The sequence below is a fragment of the Gopherus flavomarginatus genome, chromosome 2, assembly GCF_025201925.1.
Source record: "Gopherus flavomarginatus isolate rGopFla2 chromosome 2, rGopFla2.mat.asm, whole genome shotgun sequence".
NCBI lineage: Eukaryota > Metazoa > Chordata > Testudines > Testudinidae > Gopherus > Gopherus flavomarginatus.
Window position 1 is genome coordinate 65,208,579 of NC_066618.1, and position 19,035 is coordinate 65,227,613.

The 19,035-nt window shown below is 38.6% G+C and overlaps 1 protein-coding gene across 4 annotated transcripts in view; it reads right to left on the bottom strand.

Moving 5' to 3' along the window:
• Positions 1–5,545: 5,545 nt before the first annotated feature.
• SKAP2 (src kinase associated phosphoprotein 2) overlaps positions 5,546–19,035 on the bottom strand; it is a 158,988-nt gene continuing 145,498 nt past the window's right edge. For 3 of the 4 annotated variants that reach the window (XM_050938700.1, XM_050938698.1, XM_050938701.1), the window contains 3 exons: positions 18,209–18,321; positions 8,653–8,754; positions 5,546–8,251 (listed from right to left, as the gene is read on the bottom strand). In XM_050938700.1, coding sequence (XP_050794657.1) covers positions 8,662–8,754; positions 18,209–18,321 — 206 coding nt within the window. In that variant the 3' untranslated portion in view covers positions 5,546–8,251; positions 8,653–8,661. Of the gene's footprint in view, positions 8,252–8,652; positions 8,755–11,356; positions 11,415–18,208; positions 18,322–19,035 lie in introns of those variants that run through there. The other variant, XM_050938699.1, reaches the window with a different exon arrangement.

The window sequence follows — 19,035 nt, forward strand, 5'->3', positions numbered from 1 at the left end:
TCAGTGTCAGGGTGGACTACTCTAACACAGAAACTACAGCATGGAGCAGTCTGCCTACTAAGCCAGCCAGATCAACAAGCACTCATTGCACTAAGGCTTCATGCTCTGTACCAGTTGTCTATGTGGACCAAGCTCTAAATAAAGAGCCTAGTTTTCATCCACTCTACAAATGCCTAAATGGGATGTAGCCTGGCCTTCTCAGTGAAAGCTTCCTCTATGATTCAACTGTGTTCAGCGGAGATGCTGCCACTGACTGAGCCCAGGGTAATGCCTGCAGAGGTTGGCAGTAGCATACTCGCAGCAGAGGGCCAACTTGCTTCCACCAGAGCTCAGGCTCAGCCTGTATCGTTCCACCTTCAGAACACATTGAAAGGTTCAGACATTCAGGAAGGTGTTCTCCTAAGAGACCGACAGATAGGACCTGACTCTTCTTGCAATCTGACCCTTCAAAATGTCTTGGGAAGAGGAAGGTAAGAGAGAGAGAGAGTCTTCCATAAAGAGCTGTAATATTTATGCCCAGGTACTGAGGTGAGGGGGCATATTTTAGAAACGTGGAGCTCAAAAGCTTGTCTCATTCACCCACAGAAGTTGGCCCAATACAAGTGATAACCTCACCCAGCTTTTCTCTGTGATAACAAAACTCATTATAAAGTATAGCATTTTTTATTAACAGATATTACTGTGGATGGTGACTCTCGCCCCATTAAATGTTAATGCATATTTTAAGTGTTGGGACATGTGAAAAGATGCCTCCTGTTAGGTCAAGGAAAGAGAACAGTCAGGTAAAAAGTGTGGTTAGCAACCTGATCAGGTAAACAGTTTGGTCAGCAGTCCAATCAGATAAACAACTGAGTTAGCAAAACAGGATAAGTGTTTATACAATCTATAACAACAAAGTGTTTAAGGCTAGCACCTGAATGTGGGTGTGAGCTTCCATTTAACCCTGTACTATGCCATGTTTCGGTGGACTGATCACTCACTGATGCAGCAAATAAACAACATACTTCTTCATCTCAAGGGTCTATCTGCAAACCCGTGCATTCTGAGTAGCAGGGAAAAGAACTGGTCAACAATTAGCAAAACTCATGAGATAAAATAGCTCATTCACTGAACACTGCATATGAAGTGGCACTAGAAGTGATGAAGAAAAGATTGTTTCAAATGTGACACAAACTATCTGCCTCTTCATCTACAAGTTTTCTTGTTTTCAGGCTCCCTGCATTGTTGTACTTAGGTCTCTCCACTCATAGTTCCCACAGGTAGATGCTAGAAAGATCATCGGACACACAAGAGGATATAAAGCCTTTCATATGGGAGGCTTATGTCAATAATGACCCAGAGTTGTCATCAGATGGATATCAGCTATTCTAAAGTGAACAGGCTGTCGCAGCCCAGTAAATGGGCAAATGTCCACATCACAAAAACCCACCATCCAACAAGTGCCAACCTCAGAGGCACAAAGGGCAGAATGGATAGAGGCTAATTATCTACTTGCTCCCAAGATGAAGCACCAAAAGCGATATGCTCCTTAGAAAAGTAGGCCCCAAGCCACAGAGTAGTGAACAGCTATGCAGTGTAGTAAACTAAATGAAGACTTGAGAAACTGGAGACGAAGAGAATAAAAGAATACCTAGGAATTGTTTCCTCTTCTACATTAAAGATATCTAGAATAGCATGTGTCAGCAAGCATATACACATGCACCTACTGGCCTTTAAGAGATAAGGAGCAATTAAAACAAAGCAGCTTCTGGGTGGAGGGGCACTGTTTTAGTGAAACTCCCCACCTCACATCCCCACTCTGCTTGGTCGTCTCTAAATCCAACAAGATGCCTAGAATTCTCTTGGGAAAGGGCCACAGAAAGGAAGACGGCGCCCCTGCTTCCCTTATATCACACACTTCTGTGATGCAGCCAACTTTTCCCACCCATTTAGAATTAGGTCTCGGAATTGCAAGACTGCTGGTGTACAACTCAGTAACCTGTGCCTCACAGGCTGTCTGCTCTCTGCCTTTCAGTATGACTCCCATTGGATCTCACTACAAAGCAGCAGTAGGCCATGTCAATTCTTGGATGGGAGACTGCCAAAGAACACCTAGTTACTGTCAGAAGATTGGAAGTCTGCGGGTGATTCCGTGCAACAGTTTTTCTTCTATCCCAAAGAGTCCTAGAAATGGGTGGGTATTGCACTGCTGGAGATGCTGTCTTACAATATGAGCTGTAAAACTAAGATCCTATTATTTGTGGCTACTAAAATTCTCATGTCACTTTCACAAGAGTGGGAGCATTTATATGAACTGTATCTGGCCATAGTGGTAATTTTATTCTATTGACATAAATCCTCACCTCCACTGCAACTGAACATGGAATTCTTTTCCATCTTCTGGCCTGACCTCTATACTATTGCTGTAAAATTGTTCATTGCCTATCACATGCCACTCAGTGGTTGCTTTTCAATGGTAGGGGAAGGAGCCTCATGTTACAGTCTCTCAAGCACTTCAGGACATGCTGGGAGCAAAGAGCCAGTGCAAGCATTAACTGAAAGCAGACAACGAAGGAGAGATTAACTGTGAGTAGCATTTGAAACTATCTGGCTCTTCATCTACAAGTAGCTCGTTTTCACACTCTGCCTTGTTGAACTTGGTTCTCTCCACTCAGAGCCACCAGAGACAGACGCCATCTTCTTGAGTGTTAAATCTTCCTTTATTGTGAAACTTTCTCTTTGCAAAAGGCTGGGATCAGTGCTAACTTTTTAATAAAAGAAGATGTCATCTCACTTTTCAGAATGCACCAGTGGTTTCCATCTGGTTTATATCTCTCAGCTACCGAGGTTCTTCCTCTGCCTACTCTTGGACCAGAGTCCTGGCATTTTCTGTGGACTCCCTTCACAGCTGTTTGATTAGGAAGAGGGCCTCTGACTGCAGAAACAGTGTCCATTTAGAGTGAGTATTTTAACAGGATCTAGTGGATTAAAGTCTTTCTATAGTTTTAGTTAATCATTCAGGGGCAGATAGTTCTGCATGTCAGGGCAAAAGAGCACAAGAGGCTTAAAGTGCCTTCTTTCCCCTCGTCCCCTCTTGCACAAAACCACTAGCTCCTGTGAGCGGGAGAAGCAGAATCTGCATAGCTGCTACATCCCTCCCCTACACACATTCACCTGCACGTCCACCAATGTTATATATGCCATCATGCGCCAGCAATGCCCCTCTGCTATGTACATCAGCCAAACTGGACAGACTCTACGTAAAAGGATAAATGGACACAAGTCAGATATTAGGAATGGCAATATACAAAAACCTGTAGAAGAACACTTCAACCTTTAAAGTGGCCATCCTACAGCAAAATAACTTCAGGACCAGACTTCAAAGAGAAACTGCTGAGCTTCAGTTCATTTGCAAATTTGACACCATCAGCTCAGGATTAAACAAAGACTGTGAATGGCTTGCCAACTACAAAAGCAGTTTCTTTTCCCTTGGTGTTCACACCTCAACTGCTAGAAGAGGGCCTCATCCTCCTTGATTGAACTAACCTTGTTAACTCCAGACTGATTCTGGCCTGCATATTTATATCTGCCTCTGGAAATTTCCACTACACGCATCTGACGAAGTGGATATTCACCCACAAAAGCTCATGCTCCAAAACATCTGTTAGTCTATAAAGTGCCACAGGACTCTTCGTTGCTTTTTACAGATGGGAAGGGAGTGGGCAGGCCCCCAACTTCACCCCTTTCCCCTGTTGCTACCACCATCACTATACCTGGCAGCAGCCTGCTGCTATTTACTCACTCCCACAGAATTAGAACGACTCCCACCTCACAAGCTTGAACCAGGGGAAGTGCAGCAAAGCACCTGAGTCTGGGCTGGATTACAAACTGATGAGGTAGCCCACAATCTGAAGTATGCTAGTATGAGCAGCAAGGGATTCAGCCCAAGGAGGATGAGGATAGAGAAAATAGCTCTAAAATGAGTGCTGAAGCTGTGGCTGAGCATTCTTAGCTCCAAACCAACTTGCTGACATATTTTGCTAAATAGGGAGGGACCTAAACACATGCACATGTGGTTGCCTGCATGAATCAGGTCTTTGAGGAACATTGACATTACAAACCATGACAAATGAATGTCTTAAAGATGTGTTCCAATTGTCATTTGTATCCTGCTATCCCATAATACATATCATGTATAATACAGTGAGTTACATACAAACATACTTCTAGAAGACCTTCCTATATCATCATGCTCTGTCACAACTTTACATACTCTGAATGGTTCCTTTAACTTGACAAACTGTTCCAACCTAAAAATGGGAAGAGGGTAAAATCTAATATTAACACTTAATTTTATAACCATTCTGTATGTTCTAATCCATACCTAATGGACGGTTACTCCTTTCCCCTTTTATAACTGGAGTTCTTGCAGGGTCCCTACAACCAGCCGGAGGAAAAAAACCTGAGTGGCTTTTCCAGTTGTCTGTGTAGCTTAGTGGTGTTCAGCAATCATGCGCTTGGATATCTTTTCTTGTGTATGAACTCTGATATAGCTCAGCTGCAGGAACTGGTTAACTTGGTAGAGATCAGGCTCCCGACCCCCACTGGTTTCTTCTTCAGTCCCTTTGCTTATGGAACAAAATTGAGTTTCTATCTCTTGGCTATGTAGGATCCTGTGTGTGTCTGATTATTTAGTCAAAGGAAAAGCACAGCTTATAGAAACAACAGCACCTCCCTAAGACAGAAGCCTGACTGGCAGCAAATTCAGCGGAGGACATTTTGAAAATGATATGGCTTTTTTTTTTTTCTTTTGACTTGGTGTTTTAAGGGCCTGATCCAAAAGCCACTGAATTCAATAGGAGTCTTTCCATTGACTTCAATGGGTTTTGGATCAGATCATAAGGGAGTTAAACTTTATACCCCTCCTAATGGAAATACAGTCTAGATGGAGCTACTATAAAATGGGTGTTATGTATTTGTTGCAGAGCAAAACTGAATATAGATTATGCATTTGGCCTTGAACACGTAGGGTGGGATTTTCTTTCATTAAGTGTTCAGGTTTGGCCTAACTCTGGTTCCCTTAAAGTCAACAGAAGATTTATAATTGATTTTAAGGCCTATACTGAGCACTTTTATAAATCTCACCCTTGAACTTTGATTGAAGTCGTTGACACCTCAGGAGCATGCACTGCTGTATATGTACTTATTGGTAAAGGAAGTAAATCCCACCTACGTGCAGGTAAAATGTGTGACCCTGAAGCAAGTAATGCAAAGTGAAAGAATTATGTACACAGAAGTACATGAAGTCATCCTAGAGGTGGTACAGTTATGTCTGGGTGCTACAGCAATAAAAGACATTTGTATTCCCCTTATTTCTCTGAATAAATTCAGATGACAGCCCCATTTCATTTCTTCATTCAGTTTGGAGGCCAGATGGCATTAGAATCATTTACTTCACCTTGTTGTGCTTAATTACTACAATCAACACACTATTTTCCAAATTAATCATAACAAAGTAATTTCATTAGTAACACAGCAGGCTGTTGAATTATTAGCTTCATAACAGTTTGCAAACAATTAAACTTTATTTGAACCTTTAAAATTTGCAGAGTGGAACATTATTGTAAGATCTAATGGCAATATAGTACAAATTCAGTACAGAGCAAACAATCAAATAAAAATGCTTTATAAAATATGACTTACAAGCACCTTTGGAAAAAATTTGCTGTCTTACTGTTCACAGAAAGGCAAATAAAATCCACGTAAACAACAAAAACAAAGCAATTAAGCATATTTTCTAACACTCTATTTTATATAAGTTCTATTAATGGGAACTTTCTCATCCAAAAAAGGTTATGGTATTTGCAAAGATTTAAAGTAAACATTTTTTTTTTCTGTTTTACATTGTTGGATTATTCCAAGAAATTTCAGGTCAGGGTTTTGGGTCAGAGTTATGGGTCTCTGTTTCAAAATATCCTAGTTTTGGAATATTTATGTAGTTTGTTTGCTAACCTCTCACATTGTACTAAGTGAGAAAAAACAAAGGATCTAGAAACTACAGACAAAAGATGCTTTATTTCTATTTGTGCCACCAGCATCAGGAAAAGCAGCTCAAAGAGCTTTTTATTCATCAGTTGGCTAAGGACTCCCTCTCCTGGATTAACAGGAAAAGAGAAAGGAGCCCTCCAAATGTTTTCAGTTGCAAATGATGTGCCTGTGCATAAGACACACATTGGCGGGGGGAAGGGTTTCCAATCAGTTCAACATGCTACGAAAATCTGCTGCCATCTACTGTCAAACCATTGCAAAATCTTCTCTTTTTATAGTACTATACCAAAATATAACAGTGATGCCCACTAGCGCTGCTGTAGTTCAGGGTTTGTCAGCACAAGACCACTCATTTCAAGGGGTTTCACTCAGCTGTAAAAATCTGCTGTGGTTTCATCTTGGCATATAAAGTATCTTTAAAAAAAATCAAATTTAGTATATCTCAGATGATTTTCCTTTTGTTAATTCAATTTTACAGGTGACTAGTGTGTATATTGTGTATTTGACAAAAAAAGAGTTGTTACAAAATGAAAAGCAGTTGTGGTGAATTTCTTTATTGTGTAATAGGAAGCCTTTTCAACGTGTCAATTTATTGTGCCGTCATGTTAATGAGAAAAAGCTCTTGCGATATTGACAGTTCACATTCTAAATACAATCCAGAAGTATACTTGAGAAAATAAAGATCTAAATTTACAATCTATAGTTTTCATGCTTCATAAATTACCTGGTTTGGATGACCGTTTCTCAAAAATATATGTTTATAAAATAACCATAAAACCTCGCCTGATTTTACTCCTACTGGTAGTCTTACGTAACAAAGGGTAAAATAAAGTAATGTTAGTGGTCAAAGCACACACAGACAAAAATATCTTTTAACTCATTCTGTTTTCAGGGTTAGCCTGAAGCATAAACAGCCCAAACAGCTTATGGAGGACCTGCATAGGCTCAGCAACTGGCAGACTAAAGTGACCTGCCTTTTTGGCAGCTTGAGGCCTCACAAATCACAATGCTATCCCTGGTTGTTTCCAGCAGTGCTGGAGATTCTAGATAGTTGGTGTTCTTACATACTAGAATACACGGCACTTAAGTAGAATAAGGGGATTTTAAGTATTGACTCTGAATTGTCGTGCTTTTGTGTGTGTAAATGAAATGTTTGCTCAGGGTGTGTGTGTGTTTTAACTGAGTAACTTCAGATTCTGGATTTGATACTGGCAAGACTGCAAATAACCTGCATTCACATAAGCTGTTTTATAGACTTCTGTGGCACTACTTATGCAAGCAAGGATCATTTACATAAGGAAGGTTGCAGAATTGACCTAATGACAGCATCCATACTTTAACAATATCACAACAGGTATATAAACTTTTTCACTGACAAAGAATCATCCACAAATGTTTTTTTTAAATACAACGTGTATTGTCAACCCAGAATATAATTATTTTCAATTCGATACGTTTTAATCTCATGACCACGTTTCTCATGACGCAAGTCTGCCAATAAAGATAACATGGTGTAAATCAATGTAGTTCTACTGACTTTAATGGAGTGGAGTTACATGAATTGAGAATCTGGTTTTATATATTATTTTGTGACTATAAAATCTTATTCTACATAAAAAATACTAAAATTACATGAAGAAATAAATCATGCAGAAATGTAAAACGTTTCTTTAGACGCATGTTAGTTTTAAAACTTGCATTATTGCACAGGAATTTACCTAGCTTTTCCATGGAATTATACATTGCAGTCCCAGTGAAGTGAATTTATCAAAAGGCTAATGCTATTAAAATCCACATGAGGAGAACGATGATTTTCAACTGTCAAGGTGTTGCTAAATTTTTAAAGTTTACATAGAAAAAAATTCTGATTCCATTTAAACAGAACATATCTATAACTACAAAGTGCACTTAATGTTTCAGTAAAACAGCAACAGGTACAGCTTTGCTGCTTGTGCATCACATGTTAACGAACGTCTTCTATTGAGTGTCACAGTACTTTAGTTATATAACAAAGGATTGGACAGAGCACTTTTCCCAAAAAGATTAAAGATAAAGTAGTACAGAAATGGAGAAAAATTAAAGAATGTTTTATGTTTAATATATTTGGTATGGTGGTCTGACTACACCCATCAAACAAGTTCACACAGTAGAATCCTTGCATTTTGGAAACCAGATCTGGAAGGTGCAGTTGTACATCACTCTTGATTGTAATTGCAGAATTCTCCTGATTAGGAAGAATGACATTTATAGCACACGGTTAGCCAAAAAGCCAAAAAACTCCAAATAGCTATCGTTTCCATATATTTCTAACTGCACACACGCGTGCACACACACACACGCTATTAAGCACCTAACCTAACTAAAAAGCTTGCAAACTTGATTCTATGAAAGGACAAAGAAAAGGAAGCTAGTTATGGAATACATCTTATTCTGAACACAATAGTTATTTTTTATTTCTTATACAAACCCAGCAGAATTTCTTTAATTGAACTGTAATATAAAGATTGTGGCAAAATATATTTGTCAATAGAACTCCTGCAAAGGTTCCAGGAAAGAAATACTTATGAAACAGGGAACAAGGGAACATATAAACCATTACATAAGATTGGATTAAAATGTACTTACCCAGGCCTCTCAAATATCATACATCTCCATTACGTAGGCTCTAGGCACCAAGCCAATGGTTCCCTTCATTTCTCCTACCCACCAGCCAAATCTATCGTAGTCCTAATTGAAAACAATACGCAATATTAACCTTTAGTCTGATATAAATGCAATAGAGTTTGTATGAAGCTCCTTATGGATGTTTCCTCTTATATACAGTTTTATAAGAGCTTGAAATTAAAATTAAAAACATTAGATCCTTTTGTTTGAGGCGTTCAAAATGCATGGTTAGGCAAAGAAATACATTACATTTTAAAAGGACCAGCATATTTATTAGTGTTTTGAAAAAGTTACCAAATGTTTCTCTACAACAGGTAAAAACCACACTTGATCTCCCCTTTCTCCAATACTCTTCACCCCAAAACCTATATAAAATCCTATTGTTTGTCACCAATATCCAACAGTGGAATATTGAAGTATGAAAATTGACTGGAATTCTTTCAGTACCACAAGACTAAATTTAAAGGGACTTGCAATCAAATTATTTAAAATAATGTTTTGCTCAAATATGAAATGAAGGCAATCATACATTTAATGCATATTCTCTTTTTATGGACAAAGTATACCATTGCTTTAACCTTGCAGAAAATCCTGCCACAGCTCTCATATGTCTGACAGATGACTAATGTATTTTTGTTTGAAATTTGTTTAGGCTTATTGAGATAAATATGAAACAAAATGAATTATAATAGTTTAAAGAGAAAATATTTTCCAAAAAGCAATACCAAGTAAGAGTATTGTGGGATCCAAATTTAATTTTTTTCCTTTGAGGTAAATATTTTAAGATCAATTTTAACAAGAGTTCAATAAATTGTAACTGCTGAAATTGCAGGCACACGCGTGCGCGCGCACACACACAGAGTTACATATGAGGCATTATTAAAACAGAGACCCTGTTCAAAATGGATTGATTAGTAAGATAATTACTGTGGAACAAACATGGAAAATGTAAAATACACAGATATACATATTAATAAGCAACATTTGCTTCCTGCCATTCTGCTCTTTTGAAAAGAAAGGCTGTAGGATTTCTGAATTGATGGTTCTATTAAGATACCATGAGCTACTATTTTGCCTGTAGCTAAAGTTATTTATGACATAGCAGCCAAGTGGAGGCCAGAAGTTTAAGGGTTAACAGATTTTTATTAGAACCTCAATTATATCGACTTGTGGCTAACGTACACGGCCCATTCTGGAGTTCTCTAAAGGTCCTGTAAGGTGCTTGAGGCTCTCAACTCTCATTGTGACTAACAGGACAGGGCCCCAAAGATGACCAATCATCCCTCTCTCCCCACCCCTTAATTATCCCCTTTATTTATGTATTATTATTTTTTGGGGCTGTGTGTGCAGGTAGACCCTATTCCCAGATTAAAGAGATTCCCTTCTCCTCTCCTCCAAGGTAAATAGAATACTGGTCATTTGAAAGTCCTATCCTCTGATACATAGAATATTAAAATGAATACGAGGTTAAAATAATCCAGTACTGACAACACATTTATTTAAGCTGGAGCACACATGACTGGGAGAAACTAGGGAAGGAATTCCATCTCCTTTTCCACTCTGCAGTAAGGGATTGTGGGGAGCTACCTGGTCTATAAAATCCTAGGGCAATTTGAATGAGGCTGCCAGTCAGAGAATAATCCCCGGTTGCATATTAGGAAGAATTGGAGGAATTGTTATGAAGCACACATTACAGTCAAAACCCTTAAAGGTTAAGCAAGTGTTCTCACACCAAGGCTACAAATGTTCCAGCTCAGCTTGTTTGTTTAATACATTTTATAATTTTCAGTATATATATCACACTATGCTGCTTAAGTATACAAACTATCTCTAGACTGAAAACTGGCAATTGCTCAAGATGCCAGCACTCACCTATGCTAAAGGAATTTCACCCATAAATCTTTCTAATGAAAAAGCAACAACATACTTTAAGCTGTTATGTGAACACATGAAGTGAGCCCAAGAAAGATTGATTAAGCAAGTTTTACTAGACATCACCAAAAACAAACAATACATGAGATCAGGGAAGAGGCTTAGTTAAGTGGTCATTAAACCATTTATAACAAATGGCACAGAAAAAGGTTGTGGACTAAATTATTGCTTGAAAATGTTTCACTTAAAGACACTGTGTGAACTTTGATACCACATGAACTTTTAAAAAGCTATTCAGATGGCTCAATTTAAAATTACAAACATGTTGCTTTTTGAAAATTTTCCATTTCTTGCTATTTAGTAATATGCCATTTAATGCTCTTGTGTGAAGCTAAGTGATAAGATGAAATGGATGGTGATGTAACAGTCTAGTAAGCTAATTTATGGATTCATTGCAGCCATTAGACCATATAGACAAGACTGCAACACAGAAGCCTTTACTTTATCATTACTATTCTTTGCATGAGCCTCTACTGCAATATGAATTCCAGTTAAACCATCTGCAGTCCATAGAAGTTGGAATAAAAATATAATAAAGGTTCCTGGTTACCAAGAATATAATATTTTAACCTCAGGTTTCAGATCATCACTACGTAGAAGTCTCCTTTTTAAACTGGTTAATGTATGTATGTCTCCCTCTAAATACTGCTAAAGCTCACCTTCCTGCACGCCCATATACAAAATCTAATTGATGTATTGTTTCTACTATTGTTATCGATGATAAATTACTTACAGTGACAAAGTAATGCAATTGAATCAGTGTTGTCTTAGGTTCCGTATGTCTGTTGTTGCTGTATAAGACAGGCGTGAAATAAAATAAAGACTAAAATCCACATTTGTGGGAACTAGAGAATAGTTAAAAAATGCAGTAGAAATGGAATCTGGTTATAATAGATAATATGTACTCTTAAAAGTTAAGAAGCATGGTATCCTGCAAGCAGCAAGTAGGACCTCAGCTTTGAAAAAGCTCACCATCTGGTATCCCTCACTGCATTCAGCTCCTACCATCAACGCTAACAGGGGCAAGTGACTATACTTCAGAAGGACTGATAAAATAATGAAGAGTCCTTTAATCTACAGGAAACCATTCTAGTCAATTTATAAGAAATATTGTGTCCCTTTGTAGGACATGTAATTATTTTCTATTAATCATGTGCTATAAAGCTATATTATGTAGTTATTCTGTTATCACTAGAAAGAGGCCTGCAGTCAGTTCCTGACAATGTTAGGTAATTACTAACACAAAAGCTTCTTTCTGCTTACGTAGAAATGCTATCAAGATCCAGAGTTGCTTACTGTATGATGCTTACTGTATGAAAATAACACTCAGAAGAAATTCAATAACTGCAAAATGAATTGCTTCACAAGGCACATAGTATATGGGGAGGAGTGGGGAGGGGAGGGGGGGAGGAGTGGGGAGGGGAGGGGGAGAGAAGGGGAAAAATCCTTTCCAAATAAAACAAGAAGGTAACCCTAAGGAACAGCTAACTGTTTTCTAAACTGCTGATATATTTTCGTTGTTCATTCTGATACACAGTGGGTGATGGTTTTTGTTTTCTACAGATGTTGATTAAGCAACAAAGTGATTGCATCCGGTTGAAAGAACAAAAGAAAGCTGCTAATTTAAAATTAAAACTATTTTTGCCTACACATTCATTTTCTATGTAGTGTATAAAGGTAACAACAAAACAAAGATCCTGATCCTGCAAATGCCTATGCTCTTAATCTTATATGCTGGGTACAGATGCCCCTGCCTACTGCCCCCTACCCCCAACATCAATGTCTAAAGGTAAGCATCTACTTAAGACTTTAAGAGATCCAGGCCTAAAAGGTTATTGCAGTTTGGTAGAGTGCATTCAATGGAAACATGCTAGCCACTTCCATATTTATCTGTATATTTTTGTCCAATTATTTTTTAGTGTACAGAATATTCCCATAAAAAGAGAAGTTTGAAATGCAACATTTTGCAAGAAGTTCTCTCTCACTCCGTCTCTAAGAGCCAGATCCTGTGCAGAGCTGAGAGCCTCCTGAGAGATGCTTAGTATTCTCTCAGGGTATGTCTACACTACGGGATTATTCCGATTTTACATAAACCGGTTTTGTAAAACAGATTGTATAAAGTCGAGTGCACGCGGCCACTCTAAGCACATTAATTCGGTGGTGTGCGTCCATGTATCAAGGCTAGCGTCGATTTCTGGAGCGTTGCACTGTGGGTAGCTATCCCATAGTTCCCGCAGTCTTCCCTGCCCATTGGAATTCTGGGTTGAGATCCCAGTGCATGATGGTGCAAAAACAAACAGTGTCGCGGGTGATTCTGGGTAAATGTCGTCACTCATTCCTTCCTCCGTGAAAGCAACGGCAGACAATCATTTCATGCCCTTTTTCCCTGGATTGCCCTGGCAGACGCCATAGCATGGCAACCATGGAGCCCGTTTTGCCTTTTGTCACTGTCACCGTATGTGTACTGGATGAGGCTGACAGAGGCGGTACTGCAGCGCTACACAGCAGCATTCATTTGCCTTTGCAAGATAGCAAAGATGGTTATCAGTCGTTCTGTACCATCTGCCATGCCATTGTAAATTGGCGATGAGATGACGGTTATCAGTCATTCTGTACCGTCTGCTGTTGTCATGGTTGCTTCTGGCTGACCTTCGCTGAGGTCGGCCGGGGACGCAAAGACAAAAATGGGAATGACTCCCCGGGTCATTCCCTCCTTTAGGTTGCATCTCAAAATAGAGTCAGTCCTGCCTAGAATATGGGGCAAGTGTACTAGAGAACCAGTGTACCAGAGAGCACAGCCGCTCCGTGTCAGATCCCGCAGAAATGATGAGCTGCATGCCATTCTAGGGGGTGCCCCTGCAACAACCCCACTCGTTGCTTCCCTCCTCATCCAACCCTCCTGGGCTACCGTTGCAGTGTCCCCCCATTTGTGTGATGAAGTAATAAAGAATGCAGGAATAAGAAACACTGACTTTTTAGTGAGATAAAATGAGGGAGAGGCAGCCTCCAGCTGCTATGATAGTCCAGGCAAGACATTAAACGGTGGGGGGGAGAGGAGCCCAGCATCCTGCTGCTATGATAGTCCAGGCAGTACAGAATCTTTTCTTTAGACATGAAAGGGGGGAGGGGCTGATGGAGCTCAGCCCCCAGTTGCTATGATGAAGATGGTTACCAGCCGTTCTGTACCATCTGCCGGGAATGACTGGGAGTCATTCCTATTTTTACCCAGGCTCCTCCGGCCGACCTCACCGAGGCCAGCCAGGAGCACTCACGGGATGATGACGAGGACGGCTACCAGTCCTTCTGCACTGTACCATCTGCCACTGGGGAAGGGAGGGGAGAGGATGCTGCTGTTCAGTGCCACAGCACCACTTCTACCAGTAGCATGCAGTAGACATATGGTGACATTAAAAAAAAGTCAAGAAATGATTTTTTCCCCTTTTCTTTCATCGGGGGAGAGTGGGGGTAAATTGAGGAGATATACTCTGAACCACCCTGGACAATGTGTTTGACCCTACAGGCATTGGGAGCTCAGTCACGAATGCAAATACTTTTCAGAGATTGTGGGGACTGTGGGATAGTGATCTGAGCTTATAAGACTAATATGTTTCTTTGTATTTTGATTAAACAAAAATACAGGTTCAGAGGTGCACCCTGCGGTGGTTATTTTTGTTCAGTTTTGTTAAAAGATCCACCATTATGCATTTACAGATGTTAAACACAGTGTACAGAAATCTGAATACCGAATCCTTGCTCTATACTCAGCAAAAGTTCCAGGGTCCTTAAAGCAAAGGGTTAACTAGTGGATGAAATTCCTATGGACAATAAATACTTACATGAGTAGTATCATGTTGCATTGGCATGCACTGAATTAACAACAGGAAATGGGCATAATTTCAGCAATACTGGCTGAGATATGACACTTGTCTTTCTAGTTAAAGTTATTTGTTGTTTTTAAAAATATAAATGTATAAATCTGGTTGGTATGAAAAGAGGTTAAAGATCAGAAGACTTACATAGTGCATGAATCCAGAATACTGTTATATGGTAATGGACAACTACCCGGGGTCTGCTAATGCACTCAGCACAGCATCATAATCATTTGCATCTGGCTGATGAAATTATGAAGCTTTCCAGTATGAAATATTCTCGCTAGAAAATCATACAACTGCCACAAATAGGTTAACTGTGTACACATTCTGAATCCAAGGCATACCCAACTTACAAAAATATAGCTATTCAATCACCCAGGCTTAGCTTTATATTTTAAACCAATTTTTATACACAAAATAAGATTTATGGTAAAGTATTTAAAAGAACTGACCCATCATAGTTTGCTTTCCCACCGATTATAGGAATCTGAAACCAAATAAGAACCCACAACTGAATGGAAGTTGAGGACATTCAGTACCTTGCAGACTTGGGCCATAAAAGTATTGCATTTCTAATGTGATATTTGCTTTTTACATGAGTTAATTTTCATTGAAAAAAATTCCCGTGAAGCTCTGACTGTAAATGTATCACTTACTTGTGGGGCGGAAGGGGAAGGAAGTACAAATTTATGAAGGTTGAGTAAAACAGGATAAATATGACAAAACACACACACACACACACACACACACACACACACACACACACACACAACTTTAACATGATACCAGCATGAGTGTGTATCTGGACAGGTTCACTGTAATCAACTAAAGGTAATCTTTTTAGCTAACTGACTACCTATCAAAATGAGTTATGAAGCATTTGTTCAAAAATTCTGTTATTTAAAAACCCTCAACATTTGAAATATATACTTAACAGTAAACGTTTGCAACAAAAAACGACATGTTCTCCTTATATGCCAAGTACAAGTAGATGCATTATTACTTAGGTGCAAAGGTTAAAACTGCAAAAATGCCCCAGACTTGGAAGGTAGCTCAGTCAGATTTCAGGGCTCAATGTTAAAAAGATGGAAATCTACTTTTACTCAGGAACATTACTGCTAACGTGTGTGCTTGCAGGATCAAGGTCGTAATGGGCACCGTTGATTTCAACAGGACTATTCATGAGTACATCAAGCAGGATTTGGCCTTCTGTAGTGTTTAGCTACATTAGCAAATAAATTACAAATAATCAATGTTGTGTCACTGAAACCATGATTATTTTCCTTAGGTGCACTTAAACTAGAATCACCTCAGCTGCTATTTATTGTCACCTTATTTTCATTGTCTCTTTAACATGTAAAAATGCTACAGTTTTCCAAGTCAGAACAAAATTGCTTCCATTACATTAATACTGAATTGAGAGAAAAAAAGTCTTTAAGGCATTGTACAAAGTATGTGAAAACAACAATTTTTTGGCAGAAGATGCAAGAGTCGTATTGGTGGAAGCTACAAATACATATTTTGTCAAGTTCATGAGATTTAAATTTCTCAATAAAACAAATATACTCTTCTTACACAAATACCCTACATTTTTCTTAATATTGCATTCTTCTCACAATATATAACACTTGCATTTAATTCCTTATCAGCAAAACATGATTGCTTCATGATTAATGTCAAAACCTAGCTGACATATGATAGGAAAGTAATAAGCCATAGCTAGGATCAAGCTGGAGTTGAATTTATGACACCATTTTGGAGCTACACACATTACCTACTGTCAGCAACTGCGTCTCTCATTTTTAACCACTAGATGGTGTAAAAAAATTAAAAAATTGCCCAAGATTCATACCACTGCCACAGAACCCAAGTATTACTCTACTAGATTAAGGAATAATTGTTACAGAAAAGTCTTCACCAATTTTAGGGTGCTCTAGATTAGTTTTTACTTTGGTTGATTCTTAAGAAACCCTATGCTTGGTTAGTAATGCTCAGACAGACCTTGAAATTGAACAAAGTGGAAGGCTAGATGGATAATTCCCTGGCACTTCACCTCCAAGGAGCCTAAATTCAGAGCTGACAGTAGTGATCAAAACGCATTTTCTGAAAAAGCTATAAACAGTCCTTAAGTGAAATAAGACTGAATTCTGCAGACTCCATTTTGGTATTGAAATCACCCCTCACCAGAAAGCTTCCACACATCTGGAGAAATTAGCAGGCCAGTTCAAGGACTTAATATGCATTAATCAAGGCACAACCCGGAGAGGGCTGGTAGGGATTGGATGGATTAAGCTACTGTTTCTCCCCTTCTGTTCTCATTTTTAAAGTGAATTCTTTCAGACTATCTGCAAGAGAGGGGTAAATAATTGTTAATTGTCAGGTGGAGAGGTTAAGATTTAATTAGGCCCTTGTGGCATTAGACAATAGTAAAAGGAGGCTGATGTGTACAATGGAATTGTTTGCTTATTGTTTTCCATGTTTGTTAAGGAGTACTGGTCTTCACTACTGAATGGAAGCCTGCCCCACCAAAAAGCCTTATCTTACCGCTAGTAATGTAATTCAGTTATTAGCTTAAGTGACAATGAAATACCTCAAAAAAAGCACATGGTCACTTCATCATTAGCAATACGTCACCTATATTTTCACATCTGACTATCTTTCCAACAGTAAGTCTTAAAGTTATTTAAACAGAAGCCGTACATTCATTATCCAAAAACACTGCCGTTAAATTAATCAAGGAAGATTTAAAGCAACAGTGAGGCAACTGAAAGTTTCAAACTAACAGAAAGAATACTGCAGTTTTTATGGGGTTACTTATGATTTCCATGCACAAGTACAGAAAGGGTTTAAATGAGCCCCAAAGCCTTCAGCATTGTACTGAATGGCAATCGTGGGTGAAGGAACGTAACTGAAAAGTGCTGCTAACAAAATAAATGTTCAGCTTATTTACTGTGGAAACTGAGGACTTTTATACAGGAGGAGAAGAAAAAAAATGTTTTACTCTCAGATGCACTCATATGTAAACTTCAATGGGCTTTGTGTAACAGCATACAAGGAAAGGATTTTGTCTCATTATTATTTAGGAAAGGTAGGCAAATTAACCTACCTTACAATAAAACATGTCTGTGAGCTTAATGCAGGACATTATATTGGAACAGAAAATCTGCCTTTACCTCTGTGGGTTTTTTTAAGCAAACAGGAAAAAGCGGTGAATTAAAAATCGCCTGAATCTGTCAGAACAAACACACACAAAGCCTAAATTGTCAGAACAGCTGCAGTGTATACCAAAAGATGAAAGCCTAGTTCTAAAACAAATTGTTTCCGGTAGCAAGATGCCCAGAAAACCAAAATCAGGACACACAAGAATATAAAGGAAGAGGAAGTAAAAACCGTAACACACAACATAATATAGTTTACTCTACAAGGTTAACTTTTACCTAGAGTAAGCACATTGTCTTCCATTAAATTAGCTAAGGGATGTCAGCCAAGATTAAACGAACAGATAAACATACTTTTAAGTTGATTCCTGTTACATGGTTATGTTTTAAAAGTGATTATATTTCATTTGACAAAATAATTCATTACTGTGAATGTCTGACTGCTAACAAAGGGTCCAAAGGGAGTGTCATTCCCCGTCCTCCCCCATCCCCGTATTATTGTAGGAATATATGACTCTTTTCTTACACCAATTTACTCTCAGTAGCATACTGTACCTTGCTGAGAATGTAGATAACATCGCCACGTTTAAATGACAACTCATCAGAAACATCTCCTATGCAGTCCCACAAACCTTGGTAGAAATTAGCATAATTGGTATTTTTATCTCCTGGGAAAGAAAAAAAAGCATATATTAAAGCTTCCAGCATTTGTGATCTTTTATCATCAAAGGTAGTAATTAAATCTTCACACACAAAACGAAGATGCGCTAGAACACATTTCTCAATTTTCACTGTAGAAATCCCCATCACAGGCCCACAAAAAAAGCAAGTGGAAAACCAGTTTAACCTGTGAACCCTACATTTGGTAACTGTTGTCACCCAAAACATGTAGCTACAGGTTCTCAAAGCATTTGGCAGCCGTGTCTTACAGCACCTAACTCTTCTTTACTAATATATTTCCAGCAAGCCATGTTTGCATCCTAACTTGAAAAGGATACAATGTTAGAGTACAATTAATAAAATCTGTGAGAAAAGGCCAATGGTAAGCATTTTGTGGTGCACATCTTTTTCTTTTCAACAAGATTTTCCTTTTTCTGAGACTCTTTCATATAATCTTTGGCTGTTACTGCTGAAATATTGTAGCAACTTTGAAACTGTTTGCTGAAGCAGCATTTTTAAAATATTTTGTGTCAGCTTCAGCTTAGGACATTAAGCTCTGGCTAAACATGCAACATACACTATAGTCATAAGCTCATCCTTCTAACAGCATAAGCACAATGGATGTGCCGTGTTCAAACTGCCATACAGACCATTAACTGATTGATTATTTAGCACTCTTTGCTCCCTAATACTGCAATAACAGAGTAATAAATGCTTTGTCA